General features: G+C 45.7%; 1 protein-coding gene across 2 annotated transcripts in view; it reads right to left on the bottom strand.

Annotated features, from left to right (window-relative positions):
* Window positions 1-14,665, bottom strand: part of LOC134225089 (casein kinase II subunit beta) — a 38,386-nt gene that overhangs the window by 22,712 nt on the left and 1,009 nt on the right. For both annotated transcript variants that reach the window (XM_062704877.1, XM_062704876.1), the window contains one exon: window positions 14,520-14,595. In XM_062704877.1, coding sequence (XP_062560861.1) covers window positions 14,520-14,591 — 72 coding nt within the window. In that variant the 5' untranslated portion in view covers window positions 14,592-14,595. The remainder of the gene's footprint in view (window positions 1-14,519; window positions 14,596-14,665) is intronic.

The raw sequence follows: 14,665 nt of genomic DNA, 5'->3' as shown, positions 1-14,665 counted from the left end.
CTTTTTCCTCGTATCCAGGTGGTTGCCGCATAAACAAAACTTGATCGAGCTCTCCGTATAAGTAGGCCGTTTTTATGTCGAAATGCTTAAGTGTCATTTTCTTCCTGGAAGCAAGAGCAAGCAGCACCCGAAGAGTGGTGTGACTTGGGACCGGAGCAAAAACTTCGTCATAATCCTCACCGAACCGTTGCGAGTATCCTTGGGCCACCAGACTAGCCTCTCCAGCTGCGTTCCGTTTTAACTTATAAACCCAACGGCAACCGACCTCCTTCCGTCCAGTAGGTAACTGAACAAGCTCCTAAGTGCCGCATGTGACTTAAGTTCGCTCAACATTGCCGCCCTCCATTCTGCTTGTACTTTACAGGTTAAAGCCTCCTTCAGGTTTCTTGGTTCTACTGCTGAATCCACACATCCGCTACATAGGCTTCCTCAATTAATAGAACAGGTGCAAATCCTTTATTGGCACGTGCGGATCTGCGTGCGATCTCATCAAGAGGAAGCCCGTGGAACGAGGGTTCATCCACCAGATCATCATTAGTCGCGTTGTCGAATTGAGTTTCATCAAGATCAACATCACCTGCATCTGCATTAATTTCTTCAGGCAGAGGAGTTGGTTCAAGTGGCACTATCATTACTCCTCCTGACGTAGAAGGCTCTTGCTGCATAACTTGAACATCAAACTGTTTCAAAAATTGTGCGTCTCTGCTAATGGTGATTCCTTTCATTTCCAGAATCACAAACCGATAGGTCTTCTGCCCCTCCGTATAACCAACGAACACCAACTTTTGTGCCTTTTTGTCCAGTTTACAGCGTTTTTCTTACGGGATTAGCATTAGCATTTAGTAGTTCGTACAAATTTGTAGGTGGTACAAGCCAAGACTATTGTGTATGAGAGTAGCATCACTTTCATCCGTTACCACAGATATTGATTTGGCACTAATCACTACCTCTTAGATGGAAGCAATGCACTCTCCAATAGTCGAGATCTGTCCTGGCCACGTCCTTGCGAATGCTGAGGAAGGGGAAGGATGGTTTGTTCGACACCTACGTAAGAAAGATGCAGAGAACTCTACGACCTCTCATAGGTGCCACGGGAGGTTTTGAGATTGTTTGGAAGGTTATAACAGTAGGAATCGTTTTGGTACCTATAACGTGAAACACAGGAAGAACTAAGATTGAAATACAAAGTAGGAGAGGGACGAGCCTGGAATTGAACCCACGGCCTCCTGCTTATAAGGCAGAAGCAGTGGCCACTAGAACACCGAGCTCGTCTACGGCGTTTTTCCTTCGGGATGTGCACAAAAGCTTCCGACCCGAAAGCTCGTAGATGTCCTTATGCCGGCTTCTTCTGGTACCACAGCTTATATGGCGTGCTTTCAGCGCCGTAGCGTGTGGTTGGCCGGGTTGGCCCCCGCCAAGGGCGCCTGGCCTTAGGGGGGGCGCCAAAATCCAGAATTCCGCTATAGGAAGTGATGACAAATTATTCAAAAATTCACTGGTTCAAAGTGATACAAATTTAATCTCTCGGGGACTACATACATAATCAATACATTTGACGTATTTCCGGAAGTCTCTGTTCCGTCAATAACTGATACAGATTGTTACCGAATGGTATCACTTTGTGTATGGTGTTGGAATGCAGGGAAATAATTTGTCAAGTTAGTGTCTAATCGTAATTTAAGAACGGGCAAAATGGGTGGCAAATGAATACGCTTATCAAAAATATGTGCTCCAGAGTCTTCGATGAAAAAAGAAATGAAGCGATCAGTCGAGGTACGAGATACTAAGAACCTACAGCCAACTCGCATCTTTGAAGTTTGTTCCTTTCCTCGTGAAACTCGGAATTTGATGATAAGTGGTTAATCACCCCAAATAGTCAGTCCGATAGTTTGACGTTCGGGAACGAACTAAGTGGGAATCCAGCTACGTGCGTGTGTGGTGATTGCGCCTTTTCGACGCCTCTCACCAACTGTAGGTGTTATTACCACGAGAACGCCATCTTGCAAATCGGCGTCCTGTTGCTGGTAGTTTTCCGCGTGCCTAAGTGCACCTCCGGAGCGAGGAATTACCATTTGGCTGACCCACGTTTGGTTATTCGTTTCCGGGGTTGACAACTGTTGGCCCCAGTTCTGCGAGACGACTTCCTTGGACCAAAGCTATCCGGTCGGCAGACGACTTCCAGTGAGCGGTGCGTATTGAAGAAGCCGTTCGTCCCCGAGCTTGGCAAGACCTGTCAAGTGAGAATCACCGAGGTTGCTAACATTTTGCCTAGAGGTGCCGCGACTTCTCGTATTCCTGAGGGTACTTTCTCGATCTGACCGACGGGCGGTACCACGCCACGAACGCCATTTTGTCATACGTCCTGATAACGACAGCTATTATTCGTCCCAGCTTTTCTCACGTATCGTGTCAACTAACGCCGTGTTATTGGCTTCCGTCACCGGATGAAAATTCCGGAATTTACCTCGGCCATAAGATCGTCGAGAAGCAACACCTCGTGGACGCCGCCGGGTCATTCGACGACCATCTGCCCAACGACCATCAAGCTACACGTCGCGCCAGTACCTAACGCCATCTGCGATAGTGCCACTGCTAACTGACCAACCATAAGTGTTAAGAATAAAGTCCTTGAGACCTGGAAGAAAGGAGGCATGTTGCGCCCACCCCGGAAGCTGCCTTTGGTCAGACCAGCAGCTTGGGGTCTAGACTAGTCTCTTTCTGGGAACTCCCAGGGTCATAACATTTCAATCTATCAGAACGTCGGCATGCTCCCCTAATTTGGGAATGTCTTTTTCATTATTTACTTGATGGAAAAGAAAGTGGAGGGAAAACGGAAGGAACAGGAAATGCAAATGGAAAGGAGCATGAAATAAAACAAGCTTCTGGGGAAGGAGCCCCAGATAAGGACTTCAATAAGCCAAAGGCGAAGCGTAAATCAAATACATATAGTTTTTGTTCGCTACTTAAAAGTGCAAACCGTTATCTAATAATAGATGTACGGAAGTACTGTTAAGAAGTTTGTGTGAAAATGAAAAATTCGATCATTTTATGCCGATAAACTATGCGATCGCATTTGTTCCAGTCTAATCTAAACTGGTAAAGCTTTTAGCAGGAAAGAGTATTTGAAATGATGGTATGCTGAATATGAGAATATGCATCTAGGGATTTCAGTAACGATGGCTAAATCAGATTAGGGAGAGGGAGGGAGATCAGTATCTGACTTTCTAGAAATTTATTGGTTCATCCAAAACAAACAGTGCCACCAAACTACCTGTTGCGCTAGCAATCGGACAAATAGAAAGTATTGTTTCCGGTTTCGTAACTCTTGTATTTATTCTGAATTAGAGAAGGAGTTATAAAATCCCTTTGGGGAGAGAATACATATGTCGAATTAGTTTTATCGTTTTCACATGCTATAGTGTATAAGTGTTTGTTTTTAGGTTTTTCTTGGGCATGGATACATCATAGATATTCGTTAATAACAAAAGCATGCTAACTACTTACGTTTAGTTTCTTTCTAGTGATAATTTGCCCGTACTAGTTCGCAACGATCCGTACTATTTTCGTAGTGAGTATATAATTACTGTGGAAGGCATGAGCTGTTAGGTTAAGTTTGCATGAATTCAATGTTCGATTTTACCTTCTTTTTGCATGTAGTTTAAGTATAAGTAATATAATAATCAACCGTGACACTGCCCTTATGAGTACTAAGCTAAATTTAAGTAGGATAATTAATTCACCTTTAGGAAAAACTTATTCAATTTTTAATAATTTTAACACCTCACCTATGCTAATGCACTTTAACTTTCTGCTGACTCAACTGTGCTCCTTTGTTGCTACTTACGATTAGCTGCCTGTCACCCGTCGACCGGTGGGTGGTTGACAGTTAACGAGCCAGGGTCGGAGCTAAACTCATAAATAGACAAGGGTGATGTTGAACGCAAAGGTGCGTCGCATCTCGCAGGGTTGTGACACTCCCCCTCGGTACGTCACTGTTGTTCAGCTGGCTTACCTCCTGTTGCACCGACGTCTAATACAGCAACCTTGACCGCTGGCCTTTCCATCAGTCCAGTTCCTGTTTGCACGGTTACACGACGGACCTGTCCGTCTTCGGCTTGGACCGCTTCGATCACTCGTCCTCGTGGCCAACAACAATTCCTCGGAAGTTTCGCATCTACAATCAACGCTAGATCACCCTTCTGGATAGGTTTGACGGACTGGAACCATTTTATCCTACGCGTCAATGTGGGCAAATATTCGACCACCCATTTCTTCCAGAAGTTATCGGCGTACAGCTGGGCCATCTTCCACGATTGCTTTAGTACAGAAGGTTTGTCATCGAAAATGATCGGGGCTTATTCCCATCAGCAGACCCTAACAGGAAGTGATTTGTTATTAGAGGGGGTTCAGTGTCGGAATCTAATGGTATGTCAGTAAGCGGTCTTGAATTCAGAATCATCTCTATCTCCATCAGTGTGGAGCGAAGAATCTCATCCGATGGCAAACGCGGAAGGTCGAAATCTTTCATGGTGCGCTTGACAGACTGGATCAAACGCTCCCAACAGCCACCAAAGTGTGGGGCGGCTGTTGGATTGAAGGCCCACTTGGTGACAGGACTGACGAACTCTATCTTAAGTTTCTCCTCGTCGACATGCTTGAGGGCTTCGCGCAGCTCCAGGAAGCTCCTATGAAGTTCGTACCTCGGTCGCTTATGAATTCCAGCGGCGGTCCTCTTCTTGCTATGAAGTTACGTAGAGCTAAGATACACGAATCGGTCGACAACGAATGTGCGATTTCGATGTGCACACCTCTGGTCGTCATGCAGGTAAGCAGGACTCCCCATCTTTTCTCAGTTCGTCTGCCAACTAGCACTAACATCGGCCCAAAATAGTCGACTCCAGTGTAAGAGAATGGTCGCTGGAAGGCTGCCAACCGGGCAGACGGAAGGTTTCCCATTGCTGGTGGCTGTGGATTTGCTTTAAAATCTTGCATCGTTGGCATCTTCTACGGACTTGATCAAACTCTGATCTGAGACGGGATATGTAATACTTTAATCGGATCTGATTCAACGCTGTATGGTGATTTTGATGTCTGTAAGTTGCGTGATAGTCGGCGATCACCAACTGAGTCACGTAGTTTTTCCTCGGAAGCAAGATCGGGTTTTTGGTGGCTTCATCAACCCAATTGCAGGCATTTATACGTCCTCGCATTCGCAAGACACCGTGCTCATCGATGATCGGATTCAGTTTGTGCAGCGGGCTGTTTCTCGGTAATGTGCGCTCCCATGAGTGTTCTGTTGAACCGTTGCGCAGCACCTGGATTTCACCTGGATAGGCCTGCTGTTGAACTGACCGGTAAATAATGTTCTCTGCTAGCTTCAGCTCTTCCTGCGTTAGTGGGCCGAGCTCGATGGAAGTCTTCCTGGCGCGCTTACGAAGATTCGATACGAAGCGATGAACATACGCAACCGACCTAAGTAACCGTTTCCATTTTGAAAAGCGTTCGAAATTTACCAGTGGTTTTGTTACTGTATGGTGAAGAATATTTGAACGAAGCTCCTCTACGGTTGCACCTTGATCTCCACTATAACCAGGCCATTCATTCTCAGGCTGCCGCAGAAAGTCCGGTCCATGGAACCAACGACTGCTAGGCTGAAGGTTCGGCATCCTTTGCCATTTCGTCCCCTCGTCCGCTACATTTGCTTTAGTTGGAAGCCATCTCCACTCATTCACCTGCGTTGTATCGAGAAGCTCGCTGACCCTGAAAGCCACGAATTGGCTGGAAGCGTCGGTGATCTGAACGTAACCAGCATATCACGTCACGGGAGTCGGTCCAGAATACACGGCGAGAAATCTCAATACGGTGCGACTTGGTTATACAATCGGCAAATCGAGCCCCAATTACAGCCGCCTGAAGTTCAAGGCGAGGGATCGAGAGAAACTTCAAAGGAGCTACACGTGTTTTGATCCAATAAGGGCACATTCTACTGTACCCTCTTCTTCGAACCTGAAGTATGATACGGCAGCTATTCCATTCTCGCTAGCATCACAGAATATGTGCAATTCTACCCTATTCGTCGACGCGGCGGACGTTATAACTCGGTAGCAACGAGGGATGCTGACTTGACGAACATTCGGCAGCGCTTCGATCCATGTGGTCCATTTCTCGACTAGCTTGCCACTGATCTCGTCGTCCCAACCGCACCCGGAGCGCCAAATTTCCTGCAGCAGGATCTTTAAGTAGATGAGAAAATTGGCGATGAGTCCCATCGGATCATATATTGCCATCAACGTCCTCAGAACTTCACGTTTTGTAGGTATTCTGGCACCAGAGAGTAGCTCCACATCGTGCTTAGGTGACAACTTGAATGTGAACGTATCAGTTGTGGTATCCCACCACATTCCAAGCACTTTTTCTGTGGCCATCTCTGCGGAAAAACTCATGTTCTTCTCCTTCGTGTTATTCTCGTGCAAGTTTTCGACGACGGCACTGGAGTTGGATAGCCAGTTACGAATTTCGAAGCCTCCCTGAGAATGTATGAATCGTACTTCCTTAGCAAGCTTCACTGCTTCTTGTTCGGTTTCAACACTCGCTAGCATGTCGTCGACGTAATGTTCGTATTTGATGCATTCGACAGCTCTTGGATACTGCTTTTCGAATCTTTTGCCATTCAGATTCTTCACGTAATGTGCACAGCTCGGGGAGCACGCCGCTCCGAATGTCATAACCGCCACCGCGTACACTTCGGGTTCAATTTCTGGTTCTCCATTGTGCCACAGAATCATCTGACTTCGCTGGTCCTGTTTCTTCATCTGGACTTGAAAGAACATTTCCCGGATGTCCCCTACAATAGCGACACGAAACTCGCGGAATTTGTACAGAACGGTGAGCAACGATACCAACTGATCAGGTCCCGTAAGGAGAAAAGAATTTAGCGAAACACCGTTGACTTTCGCCGCTGCATCGAAGACAATCCGAAACTTTCCAGGTTTGTTAGGGTTTGTAACTGGGAAAATCGGAAGGTACCAATCGTTAGGGTGCTTCTCTGTTTTCTCCGCTGCCGAAAGCCGACGAATGTACCCCTTCTCTTCGTATTCGGACATCTTTGCTTGCATTGCTACAGCCAATTCTGGATCTCTCCGTAAACGCTTCTGCAGACATGCCAGTCGATTCATAGCCATCCCTCTGTTGCATGGTAACATAATTTGGTCGTATCGCCACAATAAGCCGGTCTCGTATCGATTTCCTATCAAGCGAGTTTCAGTTGACAAAATTTGCATAGCACGCTCCTCATCTTTTGATGGTAGTGATTTAGATGCAGCAGAGACACCCAGCGACTCGATCGAAAAATACTCCTTCATGGCTGCATTCAGATCCTTGTCTTCCTCATTGACGCAGGCACAGATGTGGAAACTGTGATGGCCGCTGTAGCTGGAGATTATTGTTCCAGACTCTATAGAACAGGGACCATATACCATCCATCCCAGGCGAGTTTTGAGGCCACCGGTTCATTCTCGCTTCCTTCTATGCTTCTCGACGCATGCCCAAGCCGACAGTTATCCATACCTATGAGGATTCGTGGGGAGATACTGTCATAGGATATTAATGGCAATCCTTTGAGGTAACTGTACTTAGTCGCTAATTGAGATATTGACACCGACTGCTTCGGGAGAGAGATCTCGGACTGTATGAACTTCCGAAAGCTCGAAAACGTCGTTCGTGTCGGACACGCCAGAAATCTTAAGTGCTAGCATAACCGACTCATTTTCATGTCGCTTGTGACCGCCCGTCCAATCGAGACACAATGGATATGGCGTTCCTTTAAGGCCTAGCTCCTCTAGCAAGCTATGCTCCATCAATGTTGACGACGATCCATCGTCGAGGAACGCGTACGTAGACACTTGCTTCCCCTTGCCGTAGATAGTCACCGGCACGTACCGGAATAGAACCTTTCTAGCCGTTTTCGTATGCGTATTGCAGCTCTGCGTCGTTGTCATTTCGATCGTCGGCTTCGCGGACTCAGTTGCCGTCGTGGGCTTACTGTACCGCTTGTCGTCGTGTAGAAGTCTATCATGCATGAATGTGCAGCCATTCCTCCCGCACGGTGTCTTCACTTGACAGGCGCCGAAATGTTTCCGTAAACACTTCCTACACAGCTTCTGCTCCTTAACCACTGACCAACGGGAACCGACGTCCATGTCGAGGAACTTCTGACACTTCTCTGGGCCGCCACAGTCACACTTGCAAACGGGACAGCATTTTGTAGCTGTAACGGGACTGTCTTTTGTAGAAAGCGTGACATATGGCTTACTTTCAGAGTGAACGTTGATGTAGTTGTCTTCCCTTCGTCCGCGCTTCTCTTGTTTCTGGAGCACTGAGAGATGGCAACGTGACAATGCTCGCTGCTTCGACCAATCTTCCCAACCAATCTCCAAACTCCGAAAGCGAAACCCTCGGCAATCCCTGTCGATGGTATGCCCAGTTCAACCTTATTGACGGTGGCAATCTCTCGGTCAGCTCCTGAAGAAGCGTCACATTGCACATGTACTCTTGCAGTCCTGAAGCAGTAATGGTAGCACATATGTTTTGAACTGCAACTCCGAAATCAATCAATGACTGCAGTTTCTCCGCCTTCGGTGGCGGCATCTCCCGAATCTTGTTGACCATCGAATGAACAATGATCTCTACAGTTACCTCAAAGGATTGCCATTAATATCCTATGACAGTATCTCCCCACGAATCCTCATAGGTATGGATAACTGTCGGCTTGGGCATGCGTCGAGAAGCATAGAAGGAAGCGAGAATGAACCGGTGGCCTCAAAAACTCGCCTGGGATGGATGGTATATGGCCGCTGTAGCTGGAGATTATTGTTCCAGACTCTATAGAACAGGGACCATATACCATCCATCCCAGGCGAGTTTTTGAGGCCACCGGTTCATTCTCGCTTCCTTCTATGCTTCTCGACGCATGCCCAAGCCGACAGTTATCCATACCTATGAGGATTCGTGGGGAGATACTGTCATAGGATATTAATGGCAATCCTTTGAGGTAACTGTACTTAGTCGCTAATTGAGATATTGACACCGACTGCTTCGGGAGAGAGAGATCTCGGACTGTATGAACTTCCGAAAGCTCGAAAACGTCGTTCGTGTCGGACACGCCAGAAATCTTAAGTGCTAGCATAACCGACTCATTTTCATGTCGCTTGTGACCGCCCGTCCAATCGAGACACAATGGATATGGCGTTCCTTTAAGGCCTAGCTCCTTTAGCAAACTATGCTCCATCAATGTTGACGACGATCCATCGTCGAGGAACGCGTACGTAGACACTTGCTTCCCCTTGCCGTAGATAGTCACCGGCACGTACCGGAATAGAACCTTTCTAGCCGTTTTCGTATGCGTATTGCAGCTCTGCGTCGTTGTCATTTCGATCGTCGGCTTCGCGGACTCAGTTGCCGTCGTGGGCTTACTGTACCGCTTGTCGTCGTGTAGAAGTCTATCATGCATGAATGTGCAGCCATTCCTCCCGCACGGTGTCTTCACTTGACAGGCGCCGAAATGTTTCCGTAAACACTTCCTACACAGCTTCTGCTCCTTAACCACTGACCAACGGGAACCGACGTCCATGTCGAGGAACTTCTGACACTTCTCTGGGCCGCCACAGTCACACTTGCAAACGGGACAGCATTTTGTAGCTGTAACGGGACTGTCTTTGTAGAAAGCGTGACATATGGCTTACTTTCAGAGTGAACGTTGATGTAGTTGTCTTCCCTTCGTCCGCGCTTCTCTTGTTTCGGAGCACTGAGAGATGGCAACGTGACAATGCTCGCTGCTTCGACCAATCTTCCCAACCAATCTCCAAACTCCGAAAGCGAAACCCTCGGCAATCCCTGTCGATGGTATGCCCAGTTCAACCTTATTGACGGTGGCAATCTCTCGGTCAGCTCCTGAAGAAGCGTCACATTGCACATGTACTCTTGCAGTCCTGAAGCAGTAATGGTAGCACATATGTTTTGAACTGCAACTTCGAAATCAATCAATGACTGCAGTTTCTCCGCCTTCGGTGGCGGCATCTCCCGAATCTTGTTGACCATCGAATGAACAATGATCTCCGGCCTTCCAAAGAGGGTTTTCAGGGTTGCCAGTACTCCAGGTAAGTTCGCAGGATGCAACAGACGACAGCGCACCGCTTCCATAGCCTTCCCCTTCAGACTTCTTTGAAGCCGCAACATGTTCTCCTCGTCGCTATATCCACAGATCCTGGTAGAATTCTCGTAGCTTGCGAGGAAAAGCGGCCATTCTTCCGGGTTACCAGAAAACAATGGAAGTTCTTTAGTAACAGCTTGGCGTGCTGAGATTTGACTTTGGCTTAGCGTAGGGCCACCGACGAAACTGCTAAAATTCGGCTGAAAGACAGTAGCTTGAGCATTCAATCCGGTACCTCTACCATTAGCCCCTGCATCAATCGACGTATGACGATGTAGCAATCTATTCCGTTCTTCAAAATGCTTCCTTTCTAATGCCTGCCTTCCTTCTAGCAACTTCAGCTCCTGTGCTAGAACATCATCGTCTTGACTTTCGTCGTGCACACTGATTCGTGGCAGTGGATTACCGGTTGAACTTGCTGTCGGTCCTGCTCCGAGTGTCAATTGCAGCTGTGGGTTTCCGTACGCAGCTACCGATGGTCCACCAAAGGCGCCTTGAAGAGGCAAATTGTCCAACGAACTTGCTGTCGCTCCTCCACCAATTGACAATTGCGTGGGCTGATCGCCAGACAATCCCTTTCTTGCTGTTCCAGTCTGCCGAAGTTGGTTTACCATTTGTTCCTGCAATCGGCGCTCCGAATCCTTCAGATCCTGTTCATATTTCTTCCGTTGATCTCTGAGCTCCTTCAGATGCTGGTCTTCCTTCTCCTTCATCATCCTCTCGAATTTCTTCTGCATCGCCGCTAGCTGTTTCTGTAGATACTCTTCCAGACTCGGATCCGTTGGTGCTCCGCTTGCTGACTTTGGTTTTACTCCTTTGCTTGCAATTTCAGATGTGGCTGTTCCGGTTGGAAGTTTATTCGACGCCTCCAGGCATTTCTTGCAGCACCACTCCACATCCTGAACACTCGAATCCACACTGACACACGCGAAATGATACCACTGTCCGCACTCATCACACGCTACCATACGGCTGTTATCTGGTTGCCGACATATCTCACAGCTCACTCCCGGCGGCGGATTTTGACTCGATGGGGAAGTTCCCCGCTTCTGACCGTCACCTCTTTTCGACATACTGACTGAAGCCCCCGATCTTAAACGGATTTTATAAAATGTTGCGCTAGCAATCGGACAAATAGAAAGTATTGTTTCCGGTTTCGTAACTCTTGTATTTATTCTGAATTAGAGAAGGAGTTATAAAATCCCTTTGGGGAGAGAATACATATGTCGAATTAGTTTTATCGTTTTCACATGCTATAGTGTATAAGTGTTTGTTTTTAGGTTTTTCTTGGGCATGGATACATCATAGATATTCGTTAATAACAAAAGCATGCTAACTACTTACGTTTAGTTTCTTTCTAGTGATAATTTGCCCGTACTAGTTCGCAACGATCCGTACTATTTTCGTAGTGAGTATATAATTACTGTGGAAGGCATGAGCTGTTAGGTTAAGTTTGCATGAATTCAATGTTCGATTTTACCTTCTTTTTGCATGTAGTTTAAGTATAAGTAATATAATAATCAACCGTGACACTGCCCTTATGAGTACTAAGCTAAATTTAAGTAGGATAATTAATTCACCTTTAGGAAAAACTTATTCAATTTTTAATAATTTTAACACCTCACCTATGCTAATGCACTTTAACTTTCTGCTGACTCAACTGTGCTCCTTTGTTGCTACTTACGATTAGCTGCCTGTCACCCGTCGACCGGTGGGTGGTTGACAGTTAACGAGCCAGGGTCGGAGCTAAACTCATAAATAGACAAGGGTGATGTTGAACGCAAAGGTGCGTCGCATCTCGCAGGGTTGTGACACTACCGTCAGACCCATTCCAAAAACTCAAACACCGTGATCTGAATAGGGTTATTCTAGCCATCAATCAACCCACTCCGGAATTGTTTTGTTCTTGATATGACTTGGACCAATCGCTATTCTCATAATCAACTAATTCACTCCAAAGTTGAAGTTCATTGAAACATCAGTAGTTTTTGCAAACCAAGCCACTCCGAAATTGAATTTTTCGTCATCGAAAGGGCTAATGGCGATTCCGATGGCCATCCACTTCATATAAGGGTTCTTCTTGATGTGACTAGGTTCGATAGCAATCAAAATCGAATAGCAAGCAAAAATTGATAGCTACATATTTTATTTTCCTAATTAAATCCTTTTTTTGTCGTGAATCCATACACTGCTGGATCTATTTTTTTTACTTGCATTAGTTTATTAATTTTTTCAGAAAATCGTTAAACTTCAGCGGATTTCTAGAAATGTTCTGGTCTTTTATTAATCCTTACTTTCTACCTATTGGAACATATGCAGGTTATAGAGGCTTTAGGAATTCATAAAGCAAAAATTCATTAGACCCTCCTCGCAAAAAAAAATAATTTTCCCTGCTCATAGCACGTTTTTTTTAACATCTGAGTAAGGGGCGCCTAATAAAGGTTTCGCCAAGGGCACTGGGAGTCCACGATACGGCTCTGTGCTTTCCACCGACGACGATGGCAACCTATTCTGCAGATAGTTTGCAGTCGTAATTGCCTCACCCCAAAACACCTTCTCCAGTTTTGAATCTGCCAACATCTCTTTCTCTCTTCATTGGCATTACATCCCCCACTGGGACATTGCCGCCTCGCAGCTTAGTGTTCATTAAGCATTTTCACAGTTATTAACTGCGAGGTTTCTAAGCCAAGTTACCATTTTTGCATTCGTATATCATTAGGCTAACACGATGATACTTTTATGCCCAGGGAAATCGAGGCAATTTTCAAATCAAAAATTGCCTAAACCGGCACCGGGAATCGAACTCAGCCACCTTCATCATTGCTATGTAGCCGCGCATCTTAAAGCACGACTAAGTAAGGCCCCAAGTACTTTTGACATTACATATCACCACGAGCTCAGTTTGGGTCAAGCCTATGGAAGTCGAAAGCAATATCTCTTAGCTGCACCGAGCGTAGTATTCCAGACGTAATCCATGGGGTACGTTGGTCACGAACTATTATGTTTCTTACCGAAGCAAACTGTTGCAACAAGCTATTTATTTCGTCACTTAGCCAATCGGTTTTGGTGTTTCGGTGCTGCAAAGAAAGGTCGTACGTCCTTAGTCTAGCAGTTGATTTATGCCAAGCATTTTCCTGACCAGAGTAGTCGGAGCAGCAGTGTATATCACTAAAACACACAATATCAGCTTGACCCCGTCGAAATGCCGTTCAAGGCACCATATATTCAGGCATCTACCGAAATAGCGTCAAAGAAAATACATCTTTGAAGCGGAATGCTTGGTCGGCAAGTTCTTTGAGCATATCAACACTTTTTACAGGGACCTGCCGCTTCTGTATTGAAAATAGCACGGAAACATTGTCGTTGTTTACACAGACTGATTGCAATATATTTTTATGTTTCAGTCGGAAGGCAAAGTTCCGTATTCTGAAAGAGTTTATTGACAACAGTTCGTTGATGGTGAATCGTGGTGAATCTGTATTCTAGAGATGGGCCATTTTGCAAGCTGGATAGCTTTGCCTCCTTATGTTCCTCACAATATTTCCGCAGCCCATTTCAAAGGTTTCGCTGGAAGCAATTGTTAACTCGCGACAACTTGCGCTGGACGTCGAAGAAATGGAGGATACTACTTTGTTGGATAAGAAGATTACATTACTCGATGGTAGGTATTTGTGTTGGCAGATGTTTGATCAGAACCTTGAACAACAGAATACGAGTATCACTAGTGTCCAATATACGAAGTACACCGTAACTATGCTATGCTATGCAGATGTTTGAATAGAACCTTTCCATAGAGATCGTTTGTAGAAATTGGTTAGCCTTCAAATCTGTCCGAGAAAAACTATGTTTTATTATGCAAATAAATGTTTCAGTGCGTTCTACGACTATTTCAAGTGCCATTTTCTTTAGAATTCCAACCATGTTCAAGACATGTGTAATGTTCTAAAGCAGAGGATGTAATCTCAGCACAATCTACAAAAATATCATTTAGTTCTTGTTCCAACGGGCCTTAAAATCCGGTGCATTAATGAATATTACTTTTTAAATCTTCACCATAACGCCATAATGTTACAGGAAGTGAAGTTGAGTAACCTCCGTACGCACGAAAAATTGAATATCATTATATACCTATAAAGGTTGCCTAGCACTGAAACATTTACTGTAGGCTGCCAGCCATTTAGCCATTATTGCACTGTCTGCCTCACATTTCACTAATCACTTATCAAAAATCAATTATCTAACCAATTAAGTTCTACCTGCACCACCCCACTACAACCAAATATTCGCCCCAAAAAAACGGAAATAGACTCACCTCACAGAAGAATTCATTGCCACGAAGTCCGCAGAACCAAGAAATCCAAGAAACCTCCTCGGAGCTACTCATTTTCCTGGAAACGCAAAAAGATAAACAGCACCGTTAATCATCCGGTTAGTGTCCAGTCACACGAGAGCGGCCAC

This window comes from Armigeres subalbatus, chromosome 3 (genome assembly GCF_024139115.2).
Source record: "Armigeres subalbatus isolate Guangzhou_Male chromosome 3, GZ_Asu_2, whole genome shotgun sequence".
Classification (NCBI taxonomy): Eukaryota; Metazoa; Arthropoda; class Insecta; order Diptera; family Culicidae; genus Armigeres; species Armigeres subalbatus.
This window is presented reverse-complemented; position numbering and strand designations above follow the sequence as displayed.